The sequence below is a fragment of the Myotis myotis genome, unplaced genomic scaffold, assembly GCF_014108235.1.
Source record: "Myotis myotis isolate mMyoMyo1 unplaced genomic scaffold, mMyoMyo1.p scaffold_m19_p_10, whole genome shotgun sequence".
In the NCBI taxonomy this organism is placed as follows: Eukaryota; Metazoa; Chordata; class Mammalia; order Chiroptera; family Vespertilionidae; genus Myotis; species Myotis myotis.
The window spans coordinates 62,404,807-62,424,416 of NW_023416314.1; the positions used below are offsets into that span (position 1 = coordinate 62,404,807).

Consider the following 19,610-nt stretch of genomic DNA (forward strand, 5'->3'; position numbering starts at 1 on the left):
TTCTGATCATTTGCTTTTGGGAGTTTAAAACATAACAAAACAAATAAAAAGCACAGTACAATTCAGTGGGAGTGGGTCTTTGTCCCCAGAGGTTTCTGCCTGTGCAAGCATTTAATCTAGACTGCCCAGACCCCCAGCCTTTGATGGAAGTTTGCAGAAGGAAACATCTATATTGACTTATGTGTTGCACAGAACATACAGAAATAAAAGTCTCAGACAGGTTTTCAAAACAACAAAGGCTTATTTTCTTCCATCCTTTGCTTGGGCTCAAGCACTCCTGCCCTGCGTGCCGCCACTTTAAACATGATCAGATCTGTGCTTCATTGCAAATAACAACTGACCAACAATGGGCCCTGCTTCATAGATTTGGGAATGTTTGGCTTAAGCTGCCAATGACTGAAGGCCTTTAACTCCCACCGGCCAGTCACAGTCTGCTTTGTTGTTGTCTGTTGATGTGTCTGTGCTCATTATTCCTTGACATGCAACATCCCCCCTCCACCCTCCAACCATCCACAACCGCACAGAAAGGGAGATTCAAATGGGAACAGCTGTAGTGGTTCAATGGGGAATGATGCCTCTGTGCAAAGGGGAGGGAGATAGAAAAGGGAGAAAGGCAACAGCTTTCAGAGAGTCTTGTATAAGAAATCTACTTTTGAATATACTTCAGTGAAATCACTGTTGAAATAAGCTGACAATGGAAATTTGCCCAGATTGAATATGCCAGCCTTAATTCAAAAGACAATTCTTAGTTAATAGCTTGTTGCATTTTTTAAAATTATTTCTAGACTTTGAGCTTTTGGATGAAATGGCTCGCTGGAAAATGTTTCCATTTAGTATGTGTGTTGTGGGCATAAATGGGCATGCAGCTTCAAGTAGATTTTTTTTCTAACACATTTCTGATTTATGATATCTTTAAGAATTATTTCTTTAAGGATCATCAGGATTTACAATAGAGAATGTATGAAAGTAACCATTGGTTTAGAATGTTACTCCAACATGGGAACAAAATTTGTAACACCACACTATAAGGTTAAAAAGAAAATAGTATAATAAAGGAAATACAAAGGCTTTGGCATGGTTTTTACAATCAACAATGGTTAATTTTGATATGTAGTTGTGAACAACTTCAAAACACTTAAGTTTAAAACTCTTGCAAGCACTTTTAATTGATTAGGAATGAATTCTAGATGCACAAAATGATTGGACTGTGAACAGTAATACAACTATATCTAAGAACAATAAACTTTTGCTGGCCAAAAAAGAAACGCGTGATTGCATGAAAATGTGTATAAAACATCTATAGAGTATTCTTGTCAAATATAAATGAAATTAACTTTATTATAGAAATCATTCTGAGGATTTCTAGGGAAGACAAATACTTACATTTTGACATAAAACAAATTGGATTATATCGAAGACACACTCTACCTTTTAGCTATCAACTTTTTTCTTCCTTGAATTTATATCTTACCCTTTTTTGCACATAAACTTCATCTGTTAACAACCTTTGGAAAACCAACAGATATTTCTTACATAAATCGAGTGCATGTTGTTCCAGGTTTAATTATATGCAAAGGAATGATTCAAACTTGGAACCTCAGTCCATAAACTATGAACAGATAGATGGGTAGAAGTAGTCGATATATCTTGATAAAATTCTTAAATTCATGGCAAAGCTTGTTGATCATGGTTTCCTTTTTTTAAAAACAAAACAAACAACAACAAAAAAACAACTTCATGACCAGCACAGATCAAATGTCCATCCAGTCTACGTTGTTCTTTTTTTCATTATTACAAATGCCCATTTACAAATAATACACCAAAATGAATAAAAGTTTGGATACCAAAATGAAGATTTGTTCCAACTGATCTCGTGCCTTCTGTATACAAAGGTCCTTGTTCCAAGTCCGTCCTCCAGTGGTACCATACTGGACATAATCGCAGAACCGAAGTGCTACTATCAGCCATTTTCCTTTCTTTCCTGAACGCCCAACTGCGGTGTCCACATCGTCACTGACTGAACACAATATATTTTTTCTTTCTCTTTTTTTTTTTACTGTAATCTTGGCCAATATTGAGACATATCAGGTTCACTTCCAGGAACTTGAACTGGAACTGACACACCAGGGGAAATGAGTCCTGGAAGTGGATGAAAAAAATAGCCATGTAGATATTCCCTTCGAGAGACAGGTAAGGAGTATGACTTCATAGGTTCAAACAATGAGCTCTAATGCATTCTCACATTTGTACTGTGTTTTTATATATCTTCAAGTGTTACAAACCAAAGTAGCAGCTTCAGAAGCCACATAACATTTTGACACACCCCTACTGAATCCCAAGTCCCCTATGCAAAAGGAAAGAAAAAGCGCCCCATTGGTTGGTATGTTTGGAACCTCATGATAAAACTATCTCTGAAAAACCAATGTGGTACTTCAGTTGCAATGAGAAGCACAGAGGAGCTAGCGGGGAGAGAAATCTTCCAGGAAGCACTCACCGCGCAGCTCAGGGAGCCCTCGCTGCTGAACTTTGGCTACTGATAGCTCCTCGGAAACCTTACATTCGCAGGCCTTGGCTTTACAGACAACCTCTGTGACCAAGCTCAGGAAGAACAACTTTGCTTTCTGTCTGTATGGTGTCAAGTTACTAACTAGGTTGGCTGAATTTCCCTTTTCAATCAGTTTTCCCCAGAAAAGCAAGCAATAAAGAGTTAAACACACCATCACACAAGGCCAGGAGGTAGGTTTTGTGTGTGTGTGTGTGTGTGTGTGTTTTCTTTAGGTCAACTTTGAGTGAAGGGAGATCACCCGGCAAAAAGAAACTCCTAAGGCCACCTCTGTGCAGCCTGCGGAGCAGCGGCTCACCTGTGGAAGTGGTGCCCGAGGTGCCCATTGGCTGACTGTTCATGTGTGTCTGCATATGTGGGGGGGTATAGGTATCATAACTCCGCCCATTCACCGAAGGGCTGGTAGGCAGCATGCAGGAGTACGAGGACGTCTGGCTGGGGACTGGGGGCTGAGAGGAGAAAGGCAAACCTGTGGTTACAGAGAAACACATCACACAGCCACATCCCCAAGCTCCTTCCTCCCCAGAAACTCTGCCAACAGCCCTGACCATTAAAGACGTCCTCCTGTAAAGTACTGGAAAATTCCATGTGGAAACTCTTAAGATCAGGCCTCCAACTAGTCCTTCCATTGTCCACTGCTCAAGTAAAATTGCCTACACACCAAACTTCGGAAAGTACTACAACCCAGCTGGCATGGCTCAGTGGTTGAGTGTCAGCCTATGAACCAGAAGGTCATGGTTCAATTCCGGGTAGGGGCATATGCCCAGGTTGCAGGCTGGATCCCCAGTGTGGGGCATGCAGGAAGCAGCCGATCAATGATTCTCTCCCATCATTGATGTTTCTGCCTCTCCCTCTCCCTTCATCTCTGAGATCAATAACAATATTTTTAAGTAAATAAGTGTACTACAAATTTAGACAACTGCCCAGGTAGGACTTTTGTCCATTTTTATCTTGGATCTCTGCTGACATCTTTAGAGAAGCTATGGCATGAAGACTTTCATTAAAACACATCCTTTCTTCTGTAAATCCAATCTATTTGAGAACCCAGTGACCCCCAAATCCCATATCTCAAGCTTTGGGGCAGACAGCAGTGGAAGGAGCTCTCTATAAAGTTGGGTTTGGGTACTTTGGGAGCCTTTCAAGGTTGGACTCATGGGATTAAAGATTCTTTGAAGAGGCAGATCAGTAATGATCTCATATGAAAGTGGTCAGAAGTATCAGTAAATACCTAACCCATCCTAAGAATTAGCTGAAACTTCCTTACAGACCCACAAACCCAGACTGGGTTTTGTCCTTAAAATTGTGTTGCTACCCTCTAATTGTGTACAATGGTGATATAGAAGAGATGAGCCTTTCTCCTAGCTAAATGAGAAATACACAGAACTGGGGCAAAACTCCTCATGAACTCCCACCAACAGAAAAGTTGGGATGAATTAATAGAAGCATGACGTCAGAAACAAGGGAGAAATGACAGTACTACTCTACTCTGCGAACTATAGAAATGTTTAACATCCCAAAATCCACAGTCTCAGAGAGCATGACACATTAAAGAAGATTCAGAGGAGGACACCCAATCTTTTTGTAAAATGGTGGAAGATTTTGGTCAACATGACAAAGTGATGGACAGACAGACTAGCTCCCCACATACACCAACAACCCCTGCCCCTGCTCCAAAATTCAAAGAGTAATTTTCTCTGAACAGAATCATCGATATTTTTATTTTCTTTAGGCTTTATGAATGCATATATATTTTGGTTGGATAGGTTGTGTAATTATTTTAAAGTCAGTGAAATCAATTGACCCATGCCAGTTTATATGTGGAAACAACCCTAATAGAATAGCAGCATCTGCTTGTTTCTATCGTTTTCCCATGTACACATTTGGTTATCTTCACAGAAACCTAGATGTTGCTATAATTTACAAAACTGAGCAAGCTACTCAGTGGCCTTACTAACGTCAGAGGATGACTGCTAACAGCAGGTTCAAAGAGGCAAGCAGGCCTTGAGGGCCCTGCCAGAATTTCAGCTTGCATTTGTTTCTAATTCCCAAAATCACTTCCTCCAGGCAATCAGACTTCTGGAAAATTCCAAGGCAGTTGTAGTAACACCAGCTAATGGGCTGTTAATCCCTTAATTTACAATAATTGCACTATGGCCAATAATATCCAGGTGCAATAAAAATAAACATGGAAATAATTCTTCTGAAGTTGCTTATCTAGCTGTTCCTGTATTAGTCTGAAGACTGTGAAACATTTATTTTGCTGTTATTTGGATTAGAAACCCAGCAAAAGATATTCAGTGGAGAATAAACACTCTGTAACCACAGAACTGTTTCCAGAGGGGCTCATGCTGGTCAATCTCACACCATTGGCATCTGTAATTGTTGCACAGACAGGAGTCCTAGGAAAGTCACTGCAGAAGGCCCACCAGAAGACCAGTTTTCCCCCCATCCAGAATCCAATCAGCTGCAAAGTTCTAGTACATCCCACCTGCACTGTACAATTCCATCATAAAGGCTTAACCTGCTACAGCAGTGATGGCGAACCTTTTGAGCTTGGCGTGTCAGCATTTTCAAAAACCCTAACTTAATTCTGGTGCCGTGTCACATATAGAATTTTTTTGATATTTGCAACCATAGTAAAACAAAGATTTATATTTTTGATATTTGTTTTATATATTTAAATGCCATTTAACAAAGAAAAATCAACCAAAAAAATGAGTTCGCATGTCACCTCTGACACATGTGTCATAGGTTCGCCATCACTGTGCTACAGGGTTTAGCATGTGTAGGGGCTGATAAATATTTGGGACAGAATTGAGAGTAGGTAGGGACATGTTGTTATACCAAGTAAATAGCATCAACCCAGGCAGCTCAGAGTGCCACAAACTCATCACATAATTCTTGGCAAAGACACACTAAATTTCTAGCCAATACCTTCTATGTCTTTTCTTTATTATAAGAGGTACAAAGAAAACTACTTGTTTCTCTATATTAAGCATATACCACTATGCAAACATGAATTCCATTTCTGACCCATTTTATCTTCCTCACTAGTTTATCACATATAATCCCAAAATCCATACACAGATTATATATCCTATATAATAAAACCCTAATATGTAAATCAACCGGACAATGGAACAACTGGTTGCTATGACACACACTGACCACCAGGGGGCAGACGCTCAATGTAGAAGCTGCCCCCTTGTGGTCAGTGAGCTCCCATAGGGGGAGCACTGCTCATGGCTGGTGAGCGCCGCAGCAGTGGCGGGAGCCTCTCCTGCCTCCGTGGCAGGCAGCCGTCTCCCAATGTGGGGAGCAGGCGTAAGCCAGCAGTCAGACATCCCCCAAGGGGTCCTGGACTGCGAGAGGGCGCAGACTGGGCTGAAGGACACCACACACACACACACACACACACACACACACACACACAGTGCACAAATGTCATGCACCTGGCCTCTAGTCTATTATATGAACACATTAATATAAACCCCCCTATACTCTGGTTTCTCTTCAGATCGTATAAATCTTTCGCCTTTTAATATAAACCCCAATTTTATTTCTAACCTCTTACTATCTGATAATGTGCCAGCATTATTTCCATTTTCCAGGACAAGTTTCACTGACATCCAAAACATGCCTCCTTCCCACCCACCATTATCAAGCTAACATTCTCTGTGAGCAATAAGAAGATAAACTTGACTGAACATCAGGTTTTTATATTTTTTAGGGGCATGAATCAATCAATCAATCAACTAAAAACTGGATTGACTGTTTTCATCTCAGACTAGACTGGGCAAGCCAATTACTGCAGTGAGAAAGGCTCCCAAGGGGGCGTACAAGACCAATGAAGTCTGCAGGCCCTGACCCACTCCCCACCTCCGCTAAGCAGGCAGCTACAGGCCTCACTTACTTGCATAGGCAGGTTATTGGCCATGGTGAAGCTGGGCATGGGTGGCAGAGCACTATACGTATTGGTGAGGGCTGTGTCTGTTCGGCCCAACATGGAGCCCGATGTGAAGGAGGAAACTGCAGGGAAAGAGACACAACCAACAGTCATGTTGAGAGTCAGAGCCCAGGGCAAGCGGGTTTAAACAGATTTCTTAGTAGTATTAACACTTCACATTACCAGGCGTGGTGGGTTGTGGGATTGGTTGGTAGACACTGGTGCTGAAACTACTGCTGATAGGAATATGACTAGGTGTGTTGCTGGCCTGTCTTCTCTGATTCCTCAGTTTTTCTTCTCTTCTCCATTTGGCCCTTCGATTAGAAAACCATACCTGAAATCAGACAGAACAGGTTAGCCCTGCACCCACCTCTGGCATTTCCGCGGTGCCCCTCCCCGAAATGGTGGCAAAGTATTCAGCACACTGAATCTGTTACTATTTATATAAATGAATGAAGTTCCTTAGAAGCACTTTTGTCTCTAGAAAAGGCAAACGGTTTGAATCACAAAGCATGAAACCACAGGGAAGCTGGGTACCTGTATTCTTGCTTCAGGTAGATCTATTTTGGCTGCTAGTCTTTCTCTGGCAAACACATCTGGATAATGGGTCCTCTCAAACTCTGAAAGAGTAAGTTTTCTTTGTTGTGCCAGAAACATGTCAACCACATCCTGAATCCAACTGGCTCCCACTTCCAACCAATTCCTTTTAAAATGCTACTACTGTTGGAGGAACTATCCCACCAGAACCAAGTTACATTTTCTTTGGAATAACATTCATTCAAGGACTCTTCTGTGGGCTGAATTAGCCAAATCATCTTTTTTTTTTTTTTTTTCAGTATGAGAAGTCAGACTTTTACTCTTTGAATTACTGGTACATGAAAAGAAGGAAGAAACACACACACACACACACACACACACACACACACACACACACACTGAAAAGATGCCCAGAAAAAAAAAGAGACAAAAAGGAAAAAGGGATCTTTTCAGTCCTCTATGCAAAGGGCCCTGGCTAAATTTAGCTCTTTGTACTGAAGATGTGACATTTACTTTGATTTACTGCTTCTCTACTTTGAAAAACTCCATCACCTTTCTCCAGGGCCTCAATTTGCTCTTGGGTAAAGGATGTTCTATTTCTTTGTAGCTTCCGCTTCAGCTGAAGTCGCATTTGGGCTTCATCTGAATCTTCTCCATTGGAACTGATGGAGTTGGTATTCTCTCCCCCTCCTTCCTGTTGCTGGCAGCCATCTGGAACAAAAAGAATAGGACAGTATGAGAAATTTGGAATAACTTGGGGCTCCAAAGCAGGTCTGGTATAGCCACAAACTCCAAGGGCTGTATATTTAGACAGTCTTATGAAAACATTCCCAAGGGATGTTTCTTTTTGATAAAAGGCATTTTGGACATACAATACCTGACCTTTTTTTTTGCTTTCTGTTTTTATCAAGATGAACCCGACCATACAATACAGATACTTAAAGAGTAACATTTCTTCGAATGACAAAATAAGTACTAAAGTTTCTGATTAAAATTATCTTTCATAACTAAACTTGACTCCCCAAATGCCTTACCCAGTTACCTTTCCCTACAGAATTTACTTACCTATGGCTGTGTTGGGAAAATAGAAGAGTGATGCTCAAGATTTCAGCTGATCTATAATCAGTAATTCCTATCTAATCAATTAGATGTTGATAGGTTTGTAGAAAATGCTATTAAGAAACCAAACCAAGCTTGTAATCTTTTTAAAAAAATATTTATCTAGTTTTTATTTTAATTCTGCACAGTCAATTTCATTTTAAAGGTTGTGAATTTAGAAGTACTCGCATTGTTCTGCAGTTTTATTCAACTATTGTATGAGTGCGCTTTGCCTTGACACCTATTACAAGCACAGCTGTAATTATATCATCACCAAGAACAGGCTATAATTGCTGAAAATCGAATTTTATATTTAGATAAAAGGACTGTCCATTCTTTGTAATGTGTTGCACCAGAGAAAAGTAAGATTTCTTTTAAATTTTTAACGTGTAATTTTAAAAAAAGAAATAGAGAGTTCACTAACTAGCTAAGTATTCTAGGCTGCAGCTGAGTCCTTGGCATATCATTTAAGTGGTACATTTTTAATTAGGGCATTTCCACCACTTTTAATGTAATTTCTATCATTAAGCAGGGGAAAGTTTTATTGTTTTCCCTTGTTGCTTGGGGGGCAAGATGTGCACTTGAGCTAGCTGTCTCTTGTCTTGCGCCTTGCCCAGGAGGCCACAGCCTGTCTGTAGGGAAGCACTCATCCCTGACTGGGCCTGTAAGCTGGGTCCTGGGTCTTGGGTCCTGAGGCCCCCAAGGGATACCAACAGGGGCTGACCTAGAAACTTGGCCAGTGGGGGGAGGGGCTACTAGGGGGCCCTGGTGAAAATCGACTTGGCCAGGAATATCATTTATAATCAGGAGACAATAGGCATTGCCTTCAAAGAGTTCAGGGAATTGTGACAGGATCTAGTGGGATCTTTTCAGGAACTCTGAAATGTTTTAAAACCCCAACTTTCTCCCCCATTTAAACAGGCGGATTCATCGGCACTGGCCACCATATGGGCCCTTGGAGATCTATTGAGATGACCACCAACACTTGAATAGCGAGGGGCTGCTTTTCAGCGCCGCACAATGCCCTGCGAGTAAGGGAAACTATTAAACTCCTGGGGCAGGAGCGCTGGCAAACTTTCGTGGGCAGAATTTTGAGGCCACAATGAGCGCGGACAACAAAAGGATTCTCTTGAGGCGTGCAGCGGGCCACATTGTGTTACAAGAAGCCCAGTCAACAGACTTTTCAGTGAAGTGTGTTAACCCCTCTGCTCCGCTATCATTAATCACTGTCCGGAGAGCGGGCGCCTCAATGCTATTTAGGGGCTTGGCTGGGGGGGGGGGGGTTGGAAGGTGGATGGGGGGCCAGAGCATGGGGTAGGGGAGGCAGGGAGGGTGGATGGGGACTAGTGGGCGGGGGGGGGGGGGGGGGGGGCCCGACAGTCAGGGATGATAGAGACCAGGGTTGGGGAATAGGGGTGGGAGCAGGGAGGGAAGATGGGGCTGGATTGGTGGGGGAGAGGGAAGAGGGGAGGGAGATGGAGGAAGAAAGGTGTAAGAAAGACAGAAAAGAGTGCTCAGAGGAAAAAGATAAGAAGGTAGAAGGAGAAGAGGAGAGAAAGAGGAAAAGGAAGATAAAGGGGAAAGGCAATATTAGTCAATAGGCCGAGGCACTACTTAGGGTGGCCTTGTGCTGTCTCAGGAAGGCGGGAGTGAGGAGGGCTACTTAGCACAGGGGAGACTCGCCCACGCCAGCACGTCTTCGCTAATTTACTGCCCCAGGTTTCCGAGGGACTTAGCAAAGTGGGTTTTGTTTTGTTTTTTTCAGGGAAAGAAATGAAGAGCTGCCCTTACTTGGGGGTTCAGTGAATGAGGAGGACTTTAGCTAGAGTCCTTTTGGGCCAACTAGACAGGCTCCTAGGGTATTGCTTTAGGAAAACACAAACAAAAACTGATCAGGGGCAGGGCCTGAGGAGACCACAATCCCATCTCACAGGGGTGATCAGTCATGCCTTCCAGGAGGCCCCATCCCAGTCCTTTTTCTGGCACATTCGATCTTGCCAATTAAACAAAGCTGCCTGGTCTCTCTCCGAAGACCCTCACAGATAGCATTCTCTGCTCTCCTTTGCTTCTCTGACATCTTCCTAATTTTAAAACATGGACATTTGCCCATGCTTTCCTTCTTCTTTCTCCCCCTCCCCCTCCCCACACACTCACACAATCTCGCACAAACGCAGGCACAGAACTGACTTGAGAACTGACATTTAAGGAGAGGAAAGTCAACGGAGATGAGGAGAGCTGGATTTTAAACTTCTTTGGGGGAGAGTGGACTTGGAAGCGGGTCAGGAGAAACCCGTGGCTGTAGCATCCCTCCGTGACTCCTCGGAGCGGAGCGAGCCTGCACCCCTGGAAGCATTTTTTAAAATTATTATTATTACTTTCATAGTAGCAACTGCTCTAGTCAGGCGGTGCCAGAGCGGTCACTCTTAGATTGCTCCCTCCCCCCTTCTTTATTTTTCTTTAGTGGATTTACCTTCCTCTCTTAAAGCTTTTCACAAAATAAAACTAGAAGTTGGGTCTCAAATTCCCCATATGATAAACCTAAGTGGCAAACAATTAAGATATCTTCTTTAAAAGGCGCCCCCTCCGAGCGCAGGGGAGGCGCCTTCAATGGGCTGGGCGCCGTCCACCTTCCAGCCTAATCCGTGAGAAGGCCAGTGAAAGCGCCTCCCATTATCCCAGCCCCGGGACCATCTGACGCGGGGGAGAGGATTTGTTTTCTGGAAGGAGAAGAGAGGTGGGGGGGAAGGACGCTGGGAAATAAAATCATTCCTTAGTTTCTTAGTGTCTTAATCAGTGAGGCGGAAAACAAGCAAGAAAAGATAGCAACCCGGTTGCGGCACCTTTTCAGCTCGGGAGCCCGGATCAAAACATTGTAGCATCTGTTGAAAAAGAGACTGACTAAATCCTATCGAGGGCCTGGGTATGGTGGGGCGGGGCGGGGGGAGGGGGGGAGGAGATAAGAAAAAGTGTCTCGGGGATCCCTAAAACCCAAATCGCTGGAGAATTGGGGCCGGATAGAGTTGTCTCTTGTCAGCCCACGTCGTCACGATTTTATCCACTGCCGCGAGGCGTTGATCAGATGGAAACCATATTTGTCTCCCTCTGAGACTTAACCTCGCCTTATGCTTTCGGAGTAAAGGGCTCTTTAAAAGCCCCCAAACGGTTTCCTGGCCCAGGGAAGGGGGCCAGTGCGGGAGGGCATCCTTGTTAATGCCCAAAAGTCTGAAGATCCCCCAGGCGTCAGCCCAAGCTCTCCGCCAGCGCCCCGCGGCCCCCACGCGCGGGACTTCCACGCTCGGGGTGCGAGCTGCGTGCTCCCGGTGCAGCCGGAGCTGCGGCCCGCGCCCGGATCCGGGGCACGGAAACGGGTTTTGTGCGGGAGCAGAAGGGGGACTGGCAGTGGTTCGCGGACTTCTCTAGCCACTCACTGCTCAAAGTTCAAAGTGCCTGAAGGAGCGCCACCTCCCGCCCCAATCGCCACCGCCAGGGCCCTGTGGTTGGGCAATCGCTTCCCGCCCTGGCGCTCTCCGAGACAAAAAGCTGGCCTACGCAGTGCCGCCTCTAAGCGAAGCGGTGGGGCTAGCAAAGCTGCAGCCCTCGGCTCCTGTCGGGGCTCCAGGAAGCAGGAGGGGGTGTCCCTGCTCTAGGCCCCAAGCTATGGGAGCCCTGGAGCCGAGGGGCCAGCGGGGCCTTGGGGATCAGCTTTCCCAGGCTCAGCCACTGCGCCCTGCGCCCTCCCCAAGACTTCTGGGACCCGGGCGGCCTGAGGCCTGGGATTGCCGGGAAGCTGGCGGGCAGGCGCTGTGGAGTGTGACGTGCGCTTTCACTTGAATGTGTCCACTGTGTGCACGTGGGATTCCTAGTTCCAAAGGTCAAGTGAGGGTGCGGTGGTCCCCACTTAACCATGTCAGTCCCTCGTCCTCAGCTGAGGCCAGGGTGGGCCTGGGCCTGCAGCCCGGCTGGAGGCAAATCCTCAGGTGTGCCTGCTGAGCTCCGGGAGGCTGCGGGTTGGGGCGATCCGGGGATCCCGCGGGCGGGTCGCTCAGCTCAGCGCATCGGGAAGCCTCGGCCGGCCGCGCCGCGCTGGGAACCCGGAGCGAGCGCTCTGCTCCCTATCTTCCCAGTGTCCGTCCTATATTGTTTCCTGCTCTTAAAACTGACATGTCTAATTGGCAATTGGTGCCGAATCGTGTCCAGAGGTCTCTTGTGGAACATTTCTACAGCTGTCTCCTTCAACTAGACGCTTATTCATGTCGCCTTAATGAGAAACAAAACGTTCTCTAATGAGCAATTACAGAGCGACAGGATTGTTCCCATAACAAATTCTTGGGAGTGACAGAAGCATCCTTTGTACCAGTTATTTCGCATACTGTTACCGATTTTCCCTTCTCTAGTCCGGCTCCGTGGAGGCGCGGGGCACCCAGAGCCGTCTTTAGAGCGCACGGTAGCGCGGGCAGTCCCGTCAGCGTCCTGCGCCCAGAAGCCCCCAGGCTGCGTCGTGCTCCGGGGAGTGAGACGCCACGTCCCATTATCTCGCATATTATCTCCTTGTCACCAGGACAACAAATACCGATTAATCTTCCCAGTAAACTGTTTCCTATTCTTGACCAAGCTACCTCTGTGTGTGGAGGGAAGGAGAGAGCCAACGGGCCTCCCCCCATCCCTATCTGCTCTTCTTCCTTCATCCCTACTCACACATCCTGGAATGATCCAGATCCCATCTCTTCTCCCAGACCCGGGCACCCCAAGTCTGGCTCACACTATTGTCACCCCACCCATCTAAGCAGTCGCCACCTACAGAGAGTGAGAACTGGGGACCCAGAAGGTTGGAGAGAGTGTGGGGGTGTTTTAGTTGGGAGACCACCACTTCCAGTGCCCCATTCTCCACTCGACCATGCATCTCTCTGCTCACCGTCTCTCATTTGAACCCTACTCATAGTCACATAATTTGTCAATTATGGCAGAAAGCAAAACGATACAATTCTGTTTACCTCACAGTCTGGCAGTGTTAACCTGTCTCATTTCTACAGCAAAGGGACTTTCTATGTATGCATTTGAATGGCAAATTTGAATAAGGTACCTCGAAGCTCTTACACACACACACACACACACACACACACACACACACGCACGCACGCACGCGCGTGCACTTACTCCTGCCCATAACACACATGTACACACACCAGCCACATGCATACTACTCCTGACATAGCCCTTCCATTCCCAGGCCAACCAGAGAGTTCAATAAGCACCAGCTACATACAGTGCAAGCCAATGTGTCCCAAGCCTTTGAAGAGTCACCCCACTGCATCCTCTAAGCACAGAGGGCTGGAGAGGGAAAGGTTGGGGAGAAGACTATGGCTGCATACACAGAGAGTTTCGGTCGTTGCTCGGGTTTTTACCTTGGGTAGGTTGCCCTGGCACTGAAGTCCCTGGATACCAACCAGGGCGGGTGCCCCAGCTTCCGGTCTGCCCATTCAACATCCTTAGTTTATCATACATGCCGTCTGCGCCCATCTGTTGCTTTTCGCTAGCCAGGTTGCGAAGAACTCTGTTTATTGATGACACCTGCAAATCAAACCAAAATCAAACCAAATGGCAGTGTCTCCTAAAAACAAGGCCGCTCTGTCTTAAATCCCCATCCAAACACAACCACCCCCTTAAAGAGCAACCCTTAACACATTTAGAAAAAACAACTCCCAACCATCATAGGACAGTGTAGGGTGATTTGCAGGGACATGATGGACAGAATGACAGCCATCACTTTGGGCATGGAAACTAAGTTGGGTCAGCACTGGTGGATGAGGGGGTCTCTGGTGACCTATCACATGGCTGCCTTACTTTGTTAAAGATTTCCAAAAATTTTTAGACTTATTTAGAGCTTTGTTGCACTTAGTTTTATATTAGTGCAGAAATGGATGTTTGACGCCTGAAGGAATGTTCAGGCAGGCGGATTGGGAGGAAGTTAGAATCTGGTTTTCATTTTCATTTTCCTTCTTGATTCAAGTGCCTCCTCCCTCTACTATGCAGCATGCAAATGAGGTGACCAACTTCCCACACTTGACTCCCATTTTCCAAGAAAGTCAAGAAAAGGTCGGGATGCTCCTCTCAACAGCCCCAGGTACAGAGAGCAGGGAGGTAAGAGCAGAGAGGAGATAAGAGACAGACACTGGTGGGGAGGAGAGCAGAAGGAGGTGAAGAATGATATGGTAAAGAGGAAAGAGAATGGTGCTTAGGGCGGGAGGGGGGTGTTCTCAGTGAACTTACACTTGGTATATTATCGTTGGTACAGACCCCCTCCGACAGTAATCTGTCTCGGATTTCCCAAGCAAAGATGGACGGACACTCCCGCTTATACTGGGCTATTTTGCTTACAACTTCTGGAGTCGCTACTCTCGGTTTACTACCACCGATTGCCCTGGGTCTGATGGAGCCAGTCTCGTAATACCTGCCCAGAATTTTACTCACACATCCGTTGGACACCTGCATAGGGGAAGTGGACAGAAAACCACATTATTAATAATTTCAAGACAAAAATAAAATTGTTTAAGTATGCATTAAACAATGACAAGCTTACGTTTTGATTGTCCAGCACTTGGACTTTTGCATCTGCATGGGTCTATAACACAAAAATATACCTTCAATGGTACGAGAACTTACTGTAGAGAGCTTTTTTCTTAAAATTACATTTGTAGCCCTGAAAACTACAAATATGAGGATACTTTTAAACAGTTTGAACTAAAAAAAAAAACTAATTTAAATTTTTAAAAAACTGTTTTCTTAAACACTGCCAGAAGATGCATCAAAACGAAGTCAGATTTGTGTGTGTGTGTGCTGACCTTGTTTAAAGTGGTGTTATGTTTTAATGAGCAAAGGGGGAAAGTAAACTGAATTTAAACTTATTTTTCCTTTAAAAATATACCCAATTGAGTACATGTGAGTTATGGAGGGAGGTAAATAGCACTTGTCTTTTTAAATAAATATATATAGATATGCTTCCTTAGTTTATCATATGCAAACCAGTAACTCAAAATCTGAGGTAAACATGGGATGAGAGAGAAGGAAATGAAATGATGCCGGTTTTGTAAAACTCAGCTTATTCTAGTACATAAACTAAAGTACATTTAAAAACAAATGTTTTTTACCAAGTGAAAAGAGAAAGGTTTTTTTCTTTTAATTCACACACTCTTTTTTTTTTCTTTTTAGATGAGTTATGTGACTGACCCAGGTTGAAAGAGATGGGGAAGGATGGTGGAAGGAGAGGGGAAAGCGGGAAGACAGGGGAGTGGCGTAGGGACTGGGGGGGGGAGGGGGGTCCATAATTAGCAGCGTTTGCAGTAAGAAGTGAAGAGAGGGCCTTGCAAGTGGAGGGCCGCAGGGGCGGCGAGTGGGGCACGCCAGGAGGATCACCTGCAGAATTCGGGAAATGTCGCACGGCCGGGCCCCGCTGTGCGCTAGCTCTACGATCTTCTGCCGGGTGGAGTCTGGCAGTGGCCGCCCGTTGACAAAGACACCACCGAGCTGATTCACTCCGCTGTGACCTAAGGAAAGGCAGAGGAGAAGAGAGGAAAAGAGGGGAGAGCAGAGGAGAATAGAGGAGAAAAGAGAGAAGAGAGGAGGAAGAGTAAAGAGGAAGAGGAGGAGGAGAAAACAACCAAATGCATCCTCAGCTCCCTGCCAACTCCTGCCAACCTTGGTGATCAGGCCCCTGCAATCGATCAAAAATGACAACAGGACCATGCAGCCATGCAGGGCATCGGGCAGCCCAGCCCCAAACACAGCCGTACTCTTGCCCACTGGACTGCAGAAGCACCAGACAGGCAGACACACCTGCCAAGGAGCAAGAACACACTCACCTCACTCTGGCACCACCCCAGCAGTGTCCCCAGACCATGCCCCTCTTCATAAACACCCCAACCAACCTCTGAACCCACGAGATGCAAACAATCAGCTCTAAAAATATCTTCCCAAAGATCCCTTCTGAGTTGTGGCAAACGGTGGTTCCACAGAACCGACACGGAACCTCCAAGCTCTCCGCACTGTTGGAACTGTAAGAGTAAATCCCACAGCCTTTCCGCGCTTCCACCGAGGCCTGAGTCCAGAAATGTTTGCTGTCACACTCCAAACTCTGGCGAAGGCACCGCACAAACACCCGGGTTAAAAAATACTACGTAGATGGGAGAAGAGAAGGGGAAGGACAAGAGAAGAACCAGAACAGCAGATCTGTGGCTAGTGAACCTAACCTGGGTTTCAGCGCCTCTACCGTAGGCATGAGGGTCAGAGCGCCAGATCTGCTCCAACCACAAAGTAGTCCGGCTGCGGCAGCGGAGCCAGAGCTGGGCGTCTGCTCACAGCGGCCACAGCTCAATTTACTTCCGCTGCTGTTCTCAGCTCTCCCCACAGCCAAGGACAGATATTAGCAAAAATCAAAAAGCGAAAGGAAAAGGAAGAGACCACACCACAGTGCCCCCCCACACACATCTGTCCTTTATCTTGTTATCTCACAGCCTCCTCACCCATTGTCTAATCTTAGAGAACAGGGATAGGAAGTTAGCACTTCTCTGTAGCCCCCTCCCTAGAAACCACAGGCACACAAATAAAGCCAATGGACAATTTCCACTTCCGTACAAATCTCCAACCTGAGCCCGGAGTCTGGAGAGCAGCCCTTCCAGGAGATGTGGCTCCCTGCTCAGCTCTCCTCTCCTCTCCTCTCTTCTCCTTGGAGTCTCTGATAAATTGACTCCAGGAGCCTGAGCTTCTTAGCAATAAATAAGCTCCAAATATAGAAGAGGGGGGAAAATATGATGAGCCTCTCTGACATTTGTCTTTAAAATAAAACTAGCTGCACGTCAAGTTTGAGCTTAATTTCTGGAAATAGGCGGAAGTCGCTCCGGATCATGCATGGAAGGCTAATTGAAAAGATCAGTCGGGGCGCTTGTGGCAGCCTTGTCACTTTGTGACAGTGCTCCGCTCCGGGAAATTGCATCGTCACGACAAACGGGACCATGATAAAACGACCCTTTCCGTCCCTATTTGTAGATCACTCAGACGAGATGGAACTGCACTCGTTTCCCCTTCGAGGGGAGCCGCGTGTCCAGGGTAGCAAAGGCTTGGGGCGGAGGGGGGCCCTCACGGAGAGGGGGGCCGGAGCCTAAGCTCGATGAGAAGTGACAGGCGTTTGGGGGACCTGGGCTCTGTCTGGACGCAGCATGAGTGGGGACGTCTCGGGGACATCACTTTTCCAACAGAGCGAGGCCTAGTCCGCGCTTCCGGTCTCTCCCAAGTATCCTTCCTTTGCTTGGCAGGACCCAGCTACCCTCTAACTACAGGGCTTCCCCTTTGGACAAAGGAAACCTTCCCAGAAAGAGAAGTGCTGTCCTAGAGAGACCAAGAAAGGCTTCCCAAACTTCACGCACAGCCAGGGCGAATCCCAACCTCTGAATGCCAAGGCATATGAGGTCGCCTAATCCTAGACCTTCCTCCTCCCCGCCCCCCCACTGCAAAATAATAATAACAATAATAATAATAATAATAATAATAATAATAATAACGTCCCTGACACCTCCGCAGGGACCTAGGGCTGGTGCTCGCCCAGGACACACCAGGGCCAGGTCGCCTCTGCCAGCATCGAAATGGCAGCGAGGAAGCGCGGCTAAGTTCCCCTTCAGAGGTTAAGCCTCAATCATTGTGTCCCTTCCCTAGGGACGGCGGGCGCTCTTGCCCAGTAGCGATGATTATGCGCCTAGAATTCGACCACGAAGCATCTAATAGGAAAACATATGGTGTCAATTTGGATGCTCCGCGCCTTGCGCACACCCGGGAGCGAGCGGCACAAAGCCCCGCAGGCCTGCCTGCGACCCCGCGCCCCTGGGGCCCGCCAGCCAGGCCGCGGCGAGCGCTCAGCGCTGTGCGCCCCAGCCCGGCCGCCGAGAGCGCTGCGGAGACTGAGCTGCGGGAGGAGAACGCAGCTGCCCGGAGGGGTGGGCAGAAGCCTTCGCCTGGCCAAGAAGGGTGCCTCCTGGGCCAGCCCCGGGGCCTGCCAGGTTCTGCACAACTGAACCCCCCTTAAAGCTCGCCACCTTTGCGTCCTCTCCCGAGCTTCCGCCCACCGGGCCGCGGAGGCACCGAGAGGCAGCTAGCGCTCCCAGGACAGAGACATCTGGCTCTAGGGACCCTCCTACGTCTGGTCTGCAGTTCGGCAAGGGAAGGTTGCTAGAAGACGTGGGCCTGTCTGCACTCCTACAGCTGGCCCTAAAGAACCGCGACCAAAGTCCGCATCTCAACCCGGACCTTGGCTTCACTGGGCCTCCAGGCTCTCAGGTCGGGACCCCAGACCAGCCCTGCTACGTACCAACACGCTTGGACTGAGCAGGAAGGTGGACTGGGATCTGGGGGCCTGGGCAGAGGGAGCATGGGAAACTCAAGAGCCGGGAATCAGGGGCACTGTGGGCTCGAAACAACCAGCACCCACACAGCTGCAGCAGGGCTTCTCCAACTCCTGGGCTGGAGCCCGACTCTCTTCCCAGACCCCAGAGCCCGGTAACAGCCCCATTGGTGGAGTTTACCACCTTCACCTCACCCGCAGGACTGGGTGTCTTGCCCTCTAGGCCCCCAGCGGGGTGGAGAGGGAAGGAGCTGCCCTGGGAGCGACTGGGGGAGGGGAGCCCCCACACCCCGCCCTGATGGAGGAGACCTCAGTCTTGGCTAAGCCGAAAGGGGCCTCCTTCTCCTCAAGCAACCAGGAGAAGCCTCCGCCCCTCTCTGCTCAGCCCAGCCCCTCTCTCTGGGGTCAGAGCCCGGGCAGGGGAGGGGAGGGAGGTGTGAGTTACAGGATTTGGGGGGGATGGGGTTTCTCTACCTCAACTTCACAAACTCGAGCGGGCTGTTCTGAAGCGCCCAGCTCCTGTTTTTCCAGGAGCCAGAACAGCAGAGCAAACGCCCTCCCCTCTCAAGTTGCCAGGCGCAGAGGGGGGCACAGTTGCCTTAGGTCCCTGGGGTTTTTCCGTGCTACCATGGTGGCCTGGTCAGAGCTGACGCCCTCCCCCTGACCCACTGGTCTTCGAATCCCCAGCCCCACATGAGAAAGGCTAGAGGCACTTACTGTTCTGCATGCTGGCGCTGGCTGTGGGGCGCGGGATCCCACGGGGCTCGAATATGGGATTCTGTTAGCAAGAACACAGGCATTAATCCTGGGCCCGGTAGGCCTACCTCTGGATGGAGGATGACCTGGAGCCAGGACAGGAGACTGCCCGGGTTCTTTAGGGAATAATCCACCCAATTGCTTAGAGCTATCTGAGGGCCATCCAGCTCTACCTTCCAGGCATGAAAAAATCCAGTATTCCCAATCTGTATCTTCCAAATCTCTAAGGGTTAAACCCTTTAATCAGAAGAAAGGGTGACCCTATTTTGAATTTTTTCTTCCATCTGAACAACACTGAAGAAGCATTCTGAATCTTTAGGGTTTGG

At 47.5% G+C, this 19,610-nt stretch overlaps 1 protein-coding gene across 2 annotated transcripts; it reads right to left on the reverse strand.

Moving 5' to 3' along the window:
• Positions 1-1,804: 1,804 nt before the first annotated feature.
• Positions 1,805-19,303, reverse strand: PAX6 (paired box 6). Of its 2 annotated transcripts, XM_036325725.1 has the most exons (11): positions 19,246-19,303; positions 15,555-15,685; positions 14,722-14,763; positions 14,412-14,627; positions 13,547-13,712; positions 7,599-7,757; positions 7,047-7,129; positions 6,693-6,843; positions 6,477-6,592; positions 2,862-3,012; positions 1,805-2,139 (listed from the first exon to the last, which is right to left on the reverse strand). In XM_036325725.1, the coding sequence occupies exons 1-11, from the start codon at positions 19,253-19,255 to the stop codon at positions 2,054-2,056; spliced, it is 1,311 nt and encodes a 436-aa protein (XP_036181618.1). In that variant the 5' UTR covers positions 19,256-19,303; the 3' UTR covers positions 1,805-2,053. The 2 variants fall into 2 exon arrangements, with proteins under 2 accessions (XP_036181618.1, XP_036181619.1); XM_036325726.1 differs by lacking the exon at positions 14,722-14,763.
• Between the last annotated feature and the right edge of the window lie 307 nt (positions 19,304-19,610).